Source organism: Temnothorax americanus, unplaced genomic scaffold (assembly GCF_048541705.1).
Source record: "Temnothorax americanus isolate GAGA-0224 unplaced genomic scaffold, ASM4854170v1 Scaffold16, whole genome shotgun sequence".
NCBI classification, from domain to species: Eukaryota; Metazoa; Arthropoda; class Insecta; order Hymenoptera; family Formicidae; genus Temnothorax; species Temnothorax americanus.
The window spans coordinates 927,953-940,015 of NW_027509297.1; the positions used below are offsets into that span (position 1 = coordinate 927,953).

At 34.6% G+C, this 12,063-nt stretch overlaps 5 protein-coding genes across 10 annotated transcripts; 3 read left to right on the forward strand and 2 right to left on the reverse strand.

Annotated features, from left to right (window-relative positions):
- Positions 1–52: 52 nt before the first annotated feature.
- Positions 53–2,363, forward strand: Josd (Josephin domain containing). The gene is made up of 4 exons (XM_077402571.1): positions 53–506; positions 716–930; positions 1,016–1,196; positions 1,288–2,363. Exons 1-4 carry the CDS (start codon positions 453–455, stop codon positions 1,540–1,542), a joined length of 705 nt encoding a protein of 234 aa, XP_077258697.1. The 5' UTR covers positions 53–452; the 3' UTR covers positions 1,543–2,363.
- On the reverse strand, positions 1,705–5,228 carry LOC143895444 (putative cytosolic Fe-S cluster assembly factor AGAP009023). Of its 4 annotated transcripts, XM_077402535.1 has the most exons (10): positions 5,088–5,228; positions 4,867–4,940; positions 4,692–4,760; positions 4,473–4,599; positions 4,307–4,402; positions 4,076–4,228; positions 3,555–3,825; positions 3,233–3,481; positions 2,765–3,142; positions 1,705–2,691 (listed from the first exon to the last, which is right to left on the reverse strand). In XM_077402535.1, exons 4-10 carry the CDS (start codon positions 4,536–4,538, stop codon positions 2,450–2,452), a joined length of 1,455 nt encoding a protein of 484 aa, XP_077258661.1. In that variant the 5' UTR covers positions 4,539–4,599; positions 4,692–4,760; positions 4,867–4,940; positions 5,088–5,228; the 3' UTR covers positions 1,705–2,449. The 4 variants fall into 4 exon arrangements, with proteins under 4 accessions (XP_077258661.1, XP_077258657.1, XP_077258658.1 ...); XM_077402531.1 differs by having other exon boundaries at positions 4,692–4,940; XM_077402532.1 differs by having other exon boundaries at positions 4,692–4,940; positions 5,084–5,223.
- Positions 5,112–7,588, forward strand: LOC143895475 (dynein axonemal light chain 4). Of its 3 annotated transcripts, none has more exons than XM_077402590.1 (3): positions 5,112–5,246; positions 5,744–5,997; positions 7,460–7,588. In XM_077402590.1, the coding sequence occupies exons 1-2, from the start codon at positions 5,187–5,189 to the stop codon at positions 5,990–5,992; spliced, it is 309 nt and encodes a 102-aa protein (XP_077258716.1). In that variant the 5' UTR covers positions 5,112–5,186; the 3' UTR covers positions 5,993–5,997; positions 7,460–7,588. The 3 variants fall into 3 exon arrangements, with proteins under 3 accessions (XP_077258716.1, XP_077258715.1, XP_077258714.1); XM_077402589.1 differs by lacking the exon at positions 7,460–7,588 and adding an exon at positions 6,214–6,600; XM_077402588.1 differs by lacking the exon at positions 7,460–7,588 and having other exon boundaries at positions 5,744–6,600.
- Positions 6,428–7,461, reverse strand: LOC143895474 (dynein axonemal light chain 4-like). Its single transcript, XM_077402586.1, has 2 exons — positions 6,869–7,461; positions 6,428–6,789 (listed from the first exon to the last, which is right to left on the reverse strand). Exons 1-2 carry the CDS (start codon positions 6,932–6,934, stop codon positions 6,532–6,534), a joined length of 324 nt encoding a protein of 107 aa, XP_077258712.1. The 5' UTR covers positions 6,935–7,461; the 3' UTR covers positions 6,428–6,531.
- A 58-nt stretch (positions 7,589–7,646) lies between the features above and the next one.
- LOC143895459 (protein phosphatase methylesterase 1) lies at positions 7,647–11,209 on the forward strand. Its single transcript, XM_077402567.1, has 8 exons — positions 7,647–8,091; positions 8,214–8,406; positions 8,478–8,587; positions 9,789–10,022; positions 10,263–10,328; positions 10,426–10,754; positions 10,848–10,980; positions 11,135–11,209. The coding sequence occupies exons 1-8, from the start codon at positions 8,015–8,017 to the stop codon at positions 11,151–11,153; spliced, it is 1,161 nt and encodes a 386-aa protein (XP_077258693.1). The 5' UTR covers positions 7,647–8,014; the 3' UTR covers positions 11,154–11,209.
- The last annotated feature ends 854 nt before the right edge of the window (positions 11,210–12,063 follow it).

A 12,063-nucleotide genomic window follows, 5' to 3' on the forward strand; every position in this document is an offset into this window, starting at 1 on the left:
CTACGTAGTTCGATGTCCACATTTTATAGACATAGAGGCGCTTCAAAATAAAGTGACAGCTGAATTGGGCTAAATCGCGCCCATGCGTGCGGTCGCTCTCAAGACTTCTCTGATTCTCTTTGCTTCTGCACTTCTGCGTGCTTTCGAGTTTTCCACACAGACGTTGTGGCCACTTCTTTCCTGCATTCCTGCGATTGTCGTCGCTGTCAGTTGTCATCAGCCGTATGCGCTTTTTGTCAAATCCGCCGTCCGGATGACATGGATCGCATGTTCGGCGAGCATTGATCAATTTACAATAGCTGGGGATGGTCGTGAGTCGTTGAAGTGCCGTTGACGGTTCAAGCCCGGCGGCCTGCTGATGATCATTCGCTATTAAACACAATTTTCTAAAGGTTTCCTCGAAAAGCACCGGCAGAGATCGATCACGCTTTCATACAAACTATGTAGTTGCGATGGTTGCGAGCACAGCGACTGATATGACTGGATCTATATATCATGAACGACAAGTAACTTGTTAATGTTGTTGCATCCTTTCCGTAGATTGTCTTTAGGTTGCACATATATTGCGTAGAAAATTCCGTCACCGTAAACAATCTGAAGTAATTGTCAATAGAATATTGATGGTTGAAAATATCTGCACTATTTTGAAAGAAAATGCTTTTTTTTTTTTTAATTTATTTTGTACTCTTCGCCAAAATTACAAACTGAATTGTAGGTGAAGGAGCTGTGCGCGTTACACGCGTTGAACAACTTGTTTCAAGAGCGTGGCTTTAGCAAACAGGAATTAGATCAGATCTGCTACAGTTTAAGTCCCGATGTATGGATCAATCCTCATAAATCGCTACTAGGACTCGGCAACTATGACATTAACGTTATTATGGCCGCTCTCCAGAGAAGAGGACGCGAGGCTGTGTGGTTCGACAAACGTAGGTCCGTACGTTCATAGGTATCGTGAAAAATATGAGCACGCAATTCATAATTGTACATGTTCGTTAAATTATTTCTTCTATCTCAGGGATCCCAAGTGTCTTTGTTTAGACAACATTGAGGGTTTTATACTGAATGTCCCAACTGAATATAAACTAGGTTTTGTGCTACTTCCTTTGAAGCGACGTCATTGGATTGCTCTGAAAAAGATACACGGTGCCTTTTATAATCTTGATTCAAAACTGGACTCGCCGCAGTTAATAGGAAAGGTTATTACAATACAGTAAAATTTGTCGAAAGATATAAAGGTATTTCCATATATTTTATATGTCGTATTAATTGTATCTTTTCTGACATCAGGACAACGACTTACTCATATATCTAAAGGATCAGATAGATAGCAAGGAGAAGGAACTATTCCTTGTTGTTTCTAGAGAGATCGATAGCAATCAAGGATGGTTAATAGATACGTGTGAAAATAAAGATGACAATAACATGGATCATGATTCTATTAGATATATTGAGGATGGATATCCGGATATAGATTTGAAAAAGTCCGAGTCTAAGGAAATGAATGAAAACGAGGAATTCCTAGATAACAAAAATTCTAGATAATTGGGGCCACGTGCACCACGCTCCACTTGATTATTTATTTATTCATTCCCTTGTTGCAAATTTAAGAAAGGATGATTATAATTGTCGCGAGAAAAGACTTGGAATTATACAGAAACAAAAGAGAACAAAAGATAGAGCAGATAACGGAAATTACACGTAATAAATGTTTCACTGAGCATTTCACTATAATGCTTTTATTTATATCTATGTGTTAACACAAGTGGTATTTTTATTTATTTATTTATTTTTATTTTACTAGAGAATCATTCGTATATTATGTATACTACATACTACTTGTGACATATGCGTAACAACGCATTTTAAGAAATAACGTATGTAAGATATATAGTGTTGTATTTAAAATGAAAATATTGCTTTTATTAAAAGTTAACGTGCGTAAGAAGAGAACTCGTATTTAAACAATAGCTACTCATATGAATTGAAAGGTTATTAATGTGTATATCTATATTCTAACGTGATATTATTTATATGTGATAATCATATCTGTCATTTTAAAAAGCTTGTATAAATAAACACACTTGTAATATGAAACTGTTACGATACATTTTAGGTACAATCTCACGATTCTTTTTACACAATAAATATACTTGCAATTTGTTTCATAATGTAATTTATCCTGTATATATAGGACAGTGTTAAGTAGACATTATTATTTATATTATAAGAGCGTAAAATTTATTTATATCACGTGCTGGCATATATTTAAGTTGTGGCTTTAAGTAAGCATCAAATAATTGACTAGAATTTATTTATTTTTATTGTTGTGTACCGCAAAAAAATAAAGATAATCAGCCAATGAACCTATTGTACAAAACATACATATATATCATACAAACAATGACATCGTCATTGTTATAGCAGTAGATATAACGTCGTTATTATTACATCACCACTTTATTGAGAGCGCTGTATTCATTTTTTGTATTTCGTGGTATTGTGTATTGAAATATGCGCTAACTTTGTCTGTATCCTCTCCTCCCAGCCAAGTTTTGTACAGATTCTGCACCACTTTGTTTTCTTCAGGTTTGCTTAGCGGAAGTTCACGATACATATTTTCTAATGTTGTTGCGAGTTCTCGGGGTTGAATGTTTCCGTCAGGTCTCACTTGTGCTCCTCCGTTTAAGCAACCTGATAATAATGATAGTCACATTAAAAATTACTTACAACATTAGTGCATTATTTTAAGCAAAACAATAATTACCACACGGGCATGCCATAATTTCGACGTAGTCGTAAACGCATTTGCCCCTTTTCATTTTGTGAACTATATTCTGTATATTCCTGAATCCATTAATGATAGCAAATTTTAACAACACTTGATCGTTTCTTTTCAATTCGGCTTCCTGGAAGTCGGGATTTCTAAGATTTTTGACATCTACTGTAACATTGTCTTCGTCAAAAAGATTCTTCGCCGCGTAACGAAAGATGAAGTCCGCGTAACCACCTGACCCCGAGCCACTATGACCCCACAATCTACTCGCAACTTCTTCACTATAGGAGCCAAATGGTTGTTTAACTTCACCTTCGTCGATTTCGTTTAATACTAAACCGTCTTGACTCAGCATCTGTTCCAATTCGACTGAAAGACACAAAGTTGATACCATAACTTACACTTCAATTTTAATAATTCCAAATATAGTTATATAGAAATATGAATATATGTATATACTTGATGTTATGACACAGTCTACGTCCCTCGTCTTTCTTTGCTGATTGTAAAAGTCTTCTCTGGAAGCTTCCAACTTCTTGTCATAGCAGGGCATTACAGTTACATGGTACATCTGTTCTGGTGACAGACCCATAGTTTCAGCTAAATGGTACTTTACTAATGATCCCATAATTTGTTGGGGTGATTTTGCGACACTTATATGTGGCAATATAAAATTTCCGTGAGTTTTTTCGGCATAACATACCCAACCTGTCACAGAAATAAGAATATTACAAATTTCTTGAACCGATCATTCATTTTCATAAACAAATATTCGTCTTACCTGGACACGAAGAGGACAACATTGGTAACTGATTTTTTATGCCTTCTTTACTGGCTTTATAACGTTCGACGAATTCTTTGGCAGCTTCTAATAAAACAAAATCGTCAGCCACCGTCATATCTAATACCGCATCAGCTCCCAATCGATAGAAAAATCCTGCCAGTTTACAGAGGGTTTGCTCGGGGGTAAGTTCATAACGCTGTGCCAGTGACAACACAGGTTGCACCGATAGACTTACCACTATATATTTGGAATCTATACTTCCTACGTTCTACAAAAGTACAAAAAGTATTATGGTTAAGAAATCAAATAAATGAAGAATATATCTTGTAATTTTGTATATCTCACTATCAAAGATAAATATCAATCTGTAAAAGAATTAATAATTAATACCGCATATCTTCAATTCTCTAATCGTAAGTATCGTTACAAATATCTGAATTATATAAAATCTCTTTACTTTTATATATAAATTAGAAACCTTTATGTATTAATTGTATGTAGTAATGTTTATTCTTTACCTGTTGAGCTACTTTCTCCTGGAACACCCTGAGCAGTTCTTCTTGACTTTGTTGCGTAACTAGCACGCTCTCAGCAGATGTGATACATCCACTGCATGCTAAACAGTCGGCAAGCGTGATCTCAACTTTTTGTAATTTTTCCGGTTGCCTTGTCTGCATGGTAAAGCAAACTTTAGTGGAACGTTTTAAGCTGGAAATATATTTCAACAAATAAATATTGCAGACACTTACTTCATTCAGCGCCAAATGGGCATTATCCGCTTGTATTTTTATCTTCGCACCCGTCTTGCTTTTGCTCGCCTGCATTTCTATAGGTTTAATGCATTCCTGTAACAAATGTAATTAAAAGCAGCGCATGGAGATTGGAACTAATCCAGAATGACGTCGATCATCATACCTGCGATGGAGTGATAAAATCATCCAGATTTGTAATCTGCAATGCTCCACTGAATCTTGATGCCATTTTTTTTTTTTTTTTTCAAAATTTACTTCTTGCGTTCAGCTCTTAAATATACAGGTATTTTCTGTAAACATACATTATATATAAAAGAAACATACAAAATATATAATCTGTTCTTCTTTCATAAATACAAGTGTCATTCAATTAAATAAATACCTCTTATTTTTTAAAGGAGATATTAGGAATGCTCCTACAGTCGTAGATTATCTTTTACAATCTACAGATCTTCGTGAAATGATACAGCAACATTAATATAACAGTAAAAATGAATGGAGGTTCTCAGCATTGATAAATATTAAATGTCAACGTTGAAATTTAACCTCTTCACTACCTTTGGAATATAAAAATGGCTCACTGAATTTCGAAATTTCTGTAAATGAATTCTCCGTATCGCGCAGTTCTGCGCTAAAACCAAAATTAACGGTTAAAAAGACATGCAGGAGGTGAGAGATATTTTCATCAAACTAAGCGCAACGCGATGTTCTTTATTGACAAGTAGGTAATTTATGATATCACGACAATGTGCTCCCCTGTCACAAATGACTCACCGACCTGCGCCTGAGACACCGCAACCGTTCCACCGTGCACTGTGCAGGAGTAGCCGTGTTAGCATCGTCAGAGGGGCGCGATTTGCTTATAAAATTGCAACAAATGACGGAAGTGAGGAAGGACGACGTTGTAAAAATTCTTCACACCTACCCGTTTTGCAGAGTAAGTAAAATACGCTGTCGTATTTCACTGTGATTTATCGTACGGATTTGCGCTGCGTAGGTATATGCGAATGTGACGTTTGATCAATACGGATCCGAAAGCGTGTGCGTTGATCGCTATACGCGTTTATTGAATCGATGCCGCCGATTTAAAAATCAAAATTACGCGCATTTTTTATTTCAAATGAATGCCGATTTGTTGTCGAATTTGGTTTAGCATTCTGTTTATATCCGTTCTATTTATGAATAATTATTCCCTCATATATTGCTTTGCATATAAAAGCCTATATAATATTTCAATAATTTGATTTAGCATAATGTGTAGTAATACCTAAAAATTATTTTACGTAAAATGCGTCTGAAACCTTGGAGAAATTATATTTGCCATTGCAAAAATTATCCAACTCGAAATAAATATACATTTATATATATATTATACGCGGGTTATATTTACATTTTATTGGAATTCTTTTAATAATTTTCAATGTCCATTTGCAGAAATGTGATATGTCTGATGAGATGAGGCAAGAGGCGATGGAATTATGTGTGACTGCGGCAGAAAAGTACGCGGACAACTATGAAAGCGTGTCTCGGATGATCAAGGAGACAATGGATAAGAAATTCGGTGCGTCGTGGCATACCGTTGTTGGAGAAGGCTACGGCTTTGAAATAACTTATCAGTTGAAGCACCTCCTGTACATGTACTGCGCCGGCAATTTGGCGATATGCATATGGAAATCGGCATAGTAACGGTTCGCTTGGCACCTATTTATTTATTTTTAATGTATTTATTTATGTACTTATATACATGCATATATATGCGTTCGACTGTATATGTAAAATCATTTTTATGTACGTGTGCGAAGCATGTATGCAAACTGTTACAAGAAGAGAGAAAGAACGTTTGCAACATCTCATAAATGTGGGTCCAATCTGTGTTTAATTGTAAGAGTCAAATATCTTTTCAGTTATCATAATTAAACACATTCACATATTGGAAACAAAACTAATGATGAGAGAGAGAGAGATAATTCGATTCAGCTATATCGAATAAAATACAACAATTAATACTTTTCGGTACAGATTATTGAATTATTTATAAATAATATATTATTTAAAAAGCAATTTGATATACAGTATTATATAAGAATATGTAAGATCCAACACCGTAAAATGTACTCCTTTGTATATAAGAAGACACAGTGATATATAATATATATTTAGAAAATTCATATACATGAGACAGTATTTGAAAGTACATATTTATCTTTTACATGTAAAATTCGTCAAAAACCTGTAACCGTCCTCCATACAAGAACTGCTATGTTACCTCCAATAAACATATATAACAGTGATTTTTCTTGATGTGTAGTCGCACACGCGTAAGCTTCCCCGACGACCACTTGGAATGGAGGCCCAAATTTTTTATCCAGACTGTCCTTGATCATGCGAGCTGCGTGCTCGTAATTCTCCGAATATTTTTCCACAGCGGTGACACAGGTCTCCATGGCTTCCTGCTTCATATCCTCCGGCATGTCACTGTACTAGGAAGAATCTTTGTCGTAATTAAAAAATTGATATATCTTAATTCGAACATAAATATTATAAATTAGATCAATTTACCTTACATAATGGATATGTATGAACCATCAAAGCTGCAACATCCTTCTTTACCTCCCCAGCCCACATTTTACAGAAGTGTCTCAATTATTTTATCGTATATGTTGCATATAACAGCAAAACTATATTATTTGTGTTTTTAATATCCGACAAAGATTCATATATTTAGTATATTTGGTTATATTTTTTAAATGTACATTTAAACAAATGAACGTATGACACTACATTGAAATTTTCAAGTGTACACAAAGAGTACTGCATGAATTGAACAATACATATAACTTTATATATTATATAATAATATAAAATTAAGCTAAATTGAAATTTTAATATATATATATATATATATATTAAAATTTTAATTTAGCTTAATTTTTTCTAACCGCTATACGAATTGTTATTGATTTAATTTATATAATTGCCCCAGAGAGAGTGAGAAATTTGATCAAGATATGTTAACTCTGCTAAATGTCAAACTTCGATAGCCTGATAATAGTATTAATAGAAAATAAATTAATTAATCTTGAGGTCTTGTAACAAAGAAAATGATCTCAAACATATATAAAAATTGTATATTTTCTTTCTTTCTCGCAGGTATAGAAAGGTTATAAACACTTCCCTCCTCGGACCTTGACGGAGTTTCGGATTGCATACTGAAACGCGGGATTTTTAAAGCGTTCCAAAACTCATCGGAAAAAGTCTTCGTCTACTAATGTATATTGTGTATATTGACGTTTATTCAAGAAATAATTTAAGAAAGCTCGGTGATGCTGTTGCTCGAGGTAGAATCAGTTTTACCGAAAGTCGTTGGATCGAGTGTAACATTTAGGAGAAATAATAAGGAAAAGGGGGAGAAAGAATAGAAAAAAAAGCTCGTTTCCGCCATTTGTGCTCCGTGTTCGCGTCGACGTGCGTCGTGCGATAGTGTTGAGTCTCGTGGCCTCGACCGTTCCTTTCACCGGCGGGCCCGTCAACGTCGTACGTCGTACGCTTCTCACGCTTCTTTTTTCTGCCTCTCGTATATACGCGCGACCGTGCATCGCGAAGTGCTCCTTCCTTTGCATATATGACTGCGACCGAAGGCGAGTGCGAGAAGCGTTCCCGACACGACGTCACCGACACCACCGACGTCTGCGACACGACGTTAACATGTCTGCCCTTCAAAAGTCAATTTTGAAATCCAAATTACCACCGTCGGCGGTCAACTTCTCGGCGTTGAACTCCAGGTTTGTGTGACCTATCTCCATGAACAAAAAATCATCATGGGATTTTAGATTAATAAGTCGAAGGAAGTTTATGTGAAATCAATACACAAAAATGTCTTTTCTCTCTCTCTTTTTTTTTTAAGACTTGGTAAGTCGAGGGGAGCCCAACGAAGGAGGGACTACGAGCCGGTGCAGTGGAATTTGTACTTCGATCATTCCAAGGATGTGCCGGTGGGAGAGAATGTTTTTCACGTTTACATCAAGGGCACGGAGGGGCCGTTATTAGTTTTGTTACACGGTGGTGGTTTCAGTGGTTTGACGTGGGCAGAACTTACAGTGAGTATCGTCTACGATTGCCGATAAACATGCTGGGAAAGAGATTACGTGACACACGTTATGAATTTTAGAAATCGATTATGACAATGGTGTTGTGCAGAGTCATGGCTATTGATCTTAGGGGTCACGGAGACACTCACACCATAGAGGATGAGGACTTGTCGGCAGATACTTTAGCGTCGTAAGTAAAATGTACATTTAATTTTTTTTGCACCTTGATTATACATTTCAGATCGTATTTCAACCCCTAAGGTGCCTCTTTACGTTGATGCTCGATCGGCTCGACGCTCATTTTCAGTGAGCAAAAATCTTCAGAAATAATATTTATATTTTATATATTTGTAAAATATTACTATTTGAAAAAATAATTAATATTTTACGTATTTTGAAGCCTATTTTATACATATATATATATTAATATATTTTTGAAGATTTTTGCTCGCTGAAAATAAGCGTCGAGCGTCAATGTAAAATGCCACCTTTAAATGCACAGCTTTGCATATATGGGAAGCAATTTTTTGCTGCTTTGTGTACTTTTCCTTATGAAGTTCAAACACGTGGCTTTGTATATTCGTAAATGATCTTTTTTGACCCTTTTTTCCTTTTCCTTGAGAGGGTTCAACTCAGTAAAGAATTTTTTAAATATCTTTTTTAGAATTCCTTAATCAGTCATTATATATTTAAAAAATAGAGTTCTACAAAAAATTGTGTAATTTCTAATTTTGTTTTCCCTATATCTGTCTTTGTCTAACGAAATGACATCTGTTTTTTTTTCGATTGTTCGCCATCTTACGCAAGATCCGGCAACTACTGTTGCTGCTCTTCTTGTCATCCTGCATCCGTATTTGCATTACTAAAATAATTATTAGATGGATCTTTTTTTGTACGGATTGAATCTTACTTCTAATTACACGATATTATTCCTACATGTTTTCCCAAGGGTGGATGATAAACATTATGTACGTATAAACTGTAGAATTTTTGTTTTAAGCAAATATTGTCGTCAGGTGACAGCTGTGTACGTGCCCCAATAAGTAATATTTTTAAATTTTTGGTGTTTTTGATATAAAATCGCGTTTTCCACCCTAGATTTTTGTGCGGACTTTAATTCTAGACCAAAAACTTGCAATTCTGTAAAGCCAATTAAAAGATCCATCGATTAACGATAATGCCGGTAAATCATACGACTGCAGGATCTCCTTAAGGATTAATCTTAATGATAAATTTGTTAAAAACTTTCTTTAAATATATAAAAAAGTTTGTAAGGTTGTACATATCTATAACGGCTCATAAAAATTTTTTCATTTTTTAAGTATATCATTTGAACAGTTGATATAAAATCTTATATCTTTGCCACCTTTGATAAATTTTTTCTCATCCAGGGATGTTGCAGCTGTTATAGATGCAATTGCACATGATGTTCCAATAATTCTTGTCGGTCATAGCATGGGTGGTGCGATAGCTGTAAGAGCAGCTCCGCTAATTCCAAATTTATATGGATTAGGAGTTATAGACGTCGTAGAGGGCACGGCAATGGATGCATTAGCCTCTATGCAAAGTTTCTTAAGATCCCGGCCGTCTAGTTTCAGCACCATACCTCAGGCTATAGAGTGGTGGTTAGTATATATATATATATATATATATATATATATATATATATATATATATTTCTTATGCTTTTAATACATTTATTATTGTATCGTAACAAGTGTGCTTTTTAAACAATTTTTTTGCTACTTGAAAGTAACTTAATTTGATTCTTAATGATAATTTAGTTCTTTAGGCACTTTATTTTTATATATAGACAAAATAAAGTTTCCAAATAGAATTAAACAAGTTTTAATTAATGTTTTCAGTGTTCGTGGCGGACAAATTCGGAATCTACAATCGGCAAAGGTTTCGGTTCCTGGGCAGATAAAGAAGTTAGTGAGTTCTTAAGGAGGATACTTAGGCTTTTATAATACTTTTATATTGATATTAAAATAAATCGAGTCATATGCAACACACGTGCCATTTCAGCATTGAAACTGGCAAATTAGCAACTCATGATATTGACTCAGTGCCAACCCAATACAACACTGAATCTAATCCAGAACCAGTTATACCGCGAGATGATATTATCCAAGAGGAAGAGTCAGCCAGCATGCCACCGCCGCCACCTGCGTCTTCTGCTGTCACTACTAATAGAAAGTATGTCTGGAGAATAGATTTGGCAAAAACGGAACAGCATTGGTTCAGCTGGTTTAAGGGTTTATCGACGGCATTCTTGAATGTCTCTGCACCGAAAATGTTGTTGTTAGCTGGAGTCGATAGATTAGATCGCGAACTCACTGTAGGACAAATGCAAGGTATATAATTTTCAATGCTGATGATGTCTTGACGATGCATAATTTTTGTGTAATATTTTAATAAAATAATTCCTTGCTTTCCCATGAAAATAGGTAAATTCCAAATGCAAGTATTGCCCGCTTGTGGGCACGCTGTTCATGAAGACGTCCCGGATAAAGTAGCGGAAGCTATTGCTACGTTTATGGTCAGGCACAAGTTCGCAGAACCAGCGTCAGATTTTCCACGGTAAGCTAAAGTGGTCCTCTATCTTCGCATTCACTGCAATTTCATCGATATTGACATTGTGATGTTTGTAAAATTCATAGTTTTTATATTTTCCATGATTTTACGATTTTTGTTTATAATTTTGTGAAAACTATATAATTTATGATTGTTTCAGGACTTTTCTGGCTTGTTAAGAAGAAAATTAAACAGTTGTAATGCAAACGAATAAAATAATGTGGTTTTCTTTTAATTAGTTAATAATAATTTTATTTATTTCAAGAGATTATAACCACCAAATATAGAAATATATATCATACATGTGTAAATAAAGATATTTATCTTGATGAGAAAAATAAATTTGTTCTTATGTATGTATATATTCTTCCTGTAACAAACTTCAAGTTTATTAAATTTTGATTTTTCTTGTCAGTATAATCTCACGCACAACATCGCAATCACTCGAAGTATTTATATCTTCAATATTAATTTTTTTCCTGTTTCTCTCTAGCACTCTTGATTTGTCAATCATTTTTAATATAACGATACAATTTATTACATATGATTTATTATAAAAAATAATATAGACATTTATGAAAAACAATGTTACTTTTATGAGAGGAAACATGTTTATATGTATGTATATGTATATCTATATTTTATTAAAAATTGTTGTACTTATATTCTATACTCTGTTCAATGAGAGAATATGGATGGATCGAAAACTCGTCCGTTTCGCGCAGATTTCCGTCCACCACAAATATCTACTTCATAGACAACAGACATCTGTGGATTAATATGATGGACAAATTTCAACATTGTCAATTATTCATTACACTAAAAATTTATGTAAAATCGAGGTATTATGTACCAATAAAGGTAGCAGTGTAGTCTATTGGTAAAGCGCCAGATTGTAATCATAAAAATCTGGGCTCGAGTCCATTCTGTGATCATGGGAATTTTAATATTCTAAACTGCCCTTTCGCATGAGAAATTAACGAAGAGGGGGAGGACTTGCCTTTCGAAAAGACATTAAATCATTGGTCCAGAATATAGCTGAAAATTGATAGGTGTATCTCCTATTTGTCACCATGCCAGGGTGCTGTG

Excerpts from the sequence above, each read along its gene's own strand:
- Josd (XM_077402571.1), top strand. The coding sequence starts at position 453 with ATGGTTGCGAGCACAGCGACTGATATGACTGGATCTATATATCATGAA. Across the intron at positions 507-715 it reads CTATATATCATGAACGACAA|GTGAAGGAGCTGTGCGCGTT; the intron begins GTAACTTGTTAA and ends ACTGAATTGTAG. Across the intron at positions 931-1,015 it reads GTGTGGTTCGACAAACGTAG|GGATCCCAAGTGTCTTTGTT; the intron begins GTCCGTACGTTC and ends CTTCTATCTCAG.
- LOC143895444 (XM_077402535.1), bottom strand. The coding sequence starts at position 4,538 with ATGGCATCAAGATTCAGTGGAGCATTGCAGATTACAAATCTGGATGAT. Across the intron at positions 4,403-4,472 it reads ATTTTATCACTCCATCGCAG|GAATGCATTAAACCTATAGA; the intron begins GTATGATGATCG and ends CATTTGTTACAG. Across the intron at positions 4,229-4,306 it reads CCCATTTGGCGCTGAATGAA|ACAAGGCAACCGGAAAAATT; the intron begins GTAAGTGTCTGC and ends TTTACCATGCAG.
- LOC143895475 (XM_077402590.1), top strand. The coding sequence starts at position 5,187 with ATGACGGAAGTGAGGAAGGACGACGTTGTAAAAATTCTTCACACCTAC. Across the intron at positions 5,247-5,743 it reads ACACCTACCCGTTTTGCAGA|AAATGTGATATGTCTGATGA; the intron begins GTAAGTAAAATA and ends GTCCATTTGCAG.
- LOC143895474 (XM_077402586.1), bottom strand. The coding sequence starts at position 6,934 with ATGTGGGCTGGGGAGGTAAAGAAGGATGTTGCAGCTTTGATGGTTCAT. Across the intron at positions 6,790-6,868 it reads ATACATATCCATTATGTAAG|TACAGTGACATGCCGGAGGA; the intron begins GTAAATTGATCT and ends GATTCTTCCTAG.
- LOC143895459 (XM_077402567.1), top strand. The coding sequence starts at position 8,015 with ATGTCTGCCCTTCAAAAGTCAATTTTGAAATCCAAATTACCACCGTCG. Across the intron at positions 8,407-8,477 it reads TGACGTGGGCAGAACTTACA|AAATCGATTATGACAATGGT; the intron begins GTGAGTATCGTC and ends TATGAATTTTAG. Across the intron at positions 10,329-10,425 it reads GTTCCTGGGCAGATAAAGAA|CATTGAAACTGGCAAATTAG; the intron begins GTTAGTGAGTTC and ends GTGCCATTTCAG.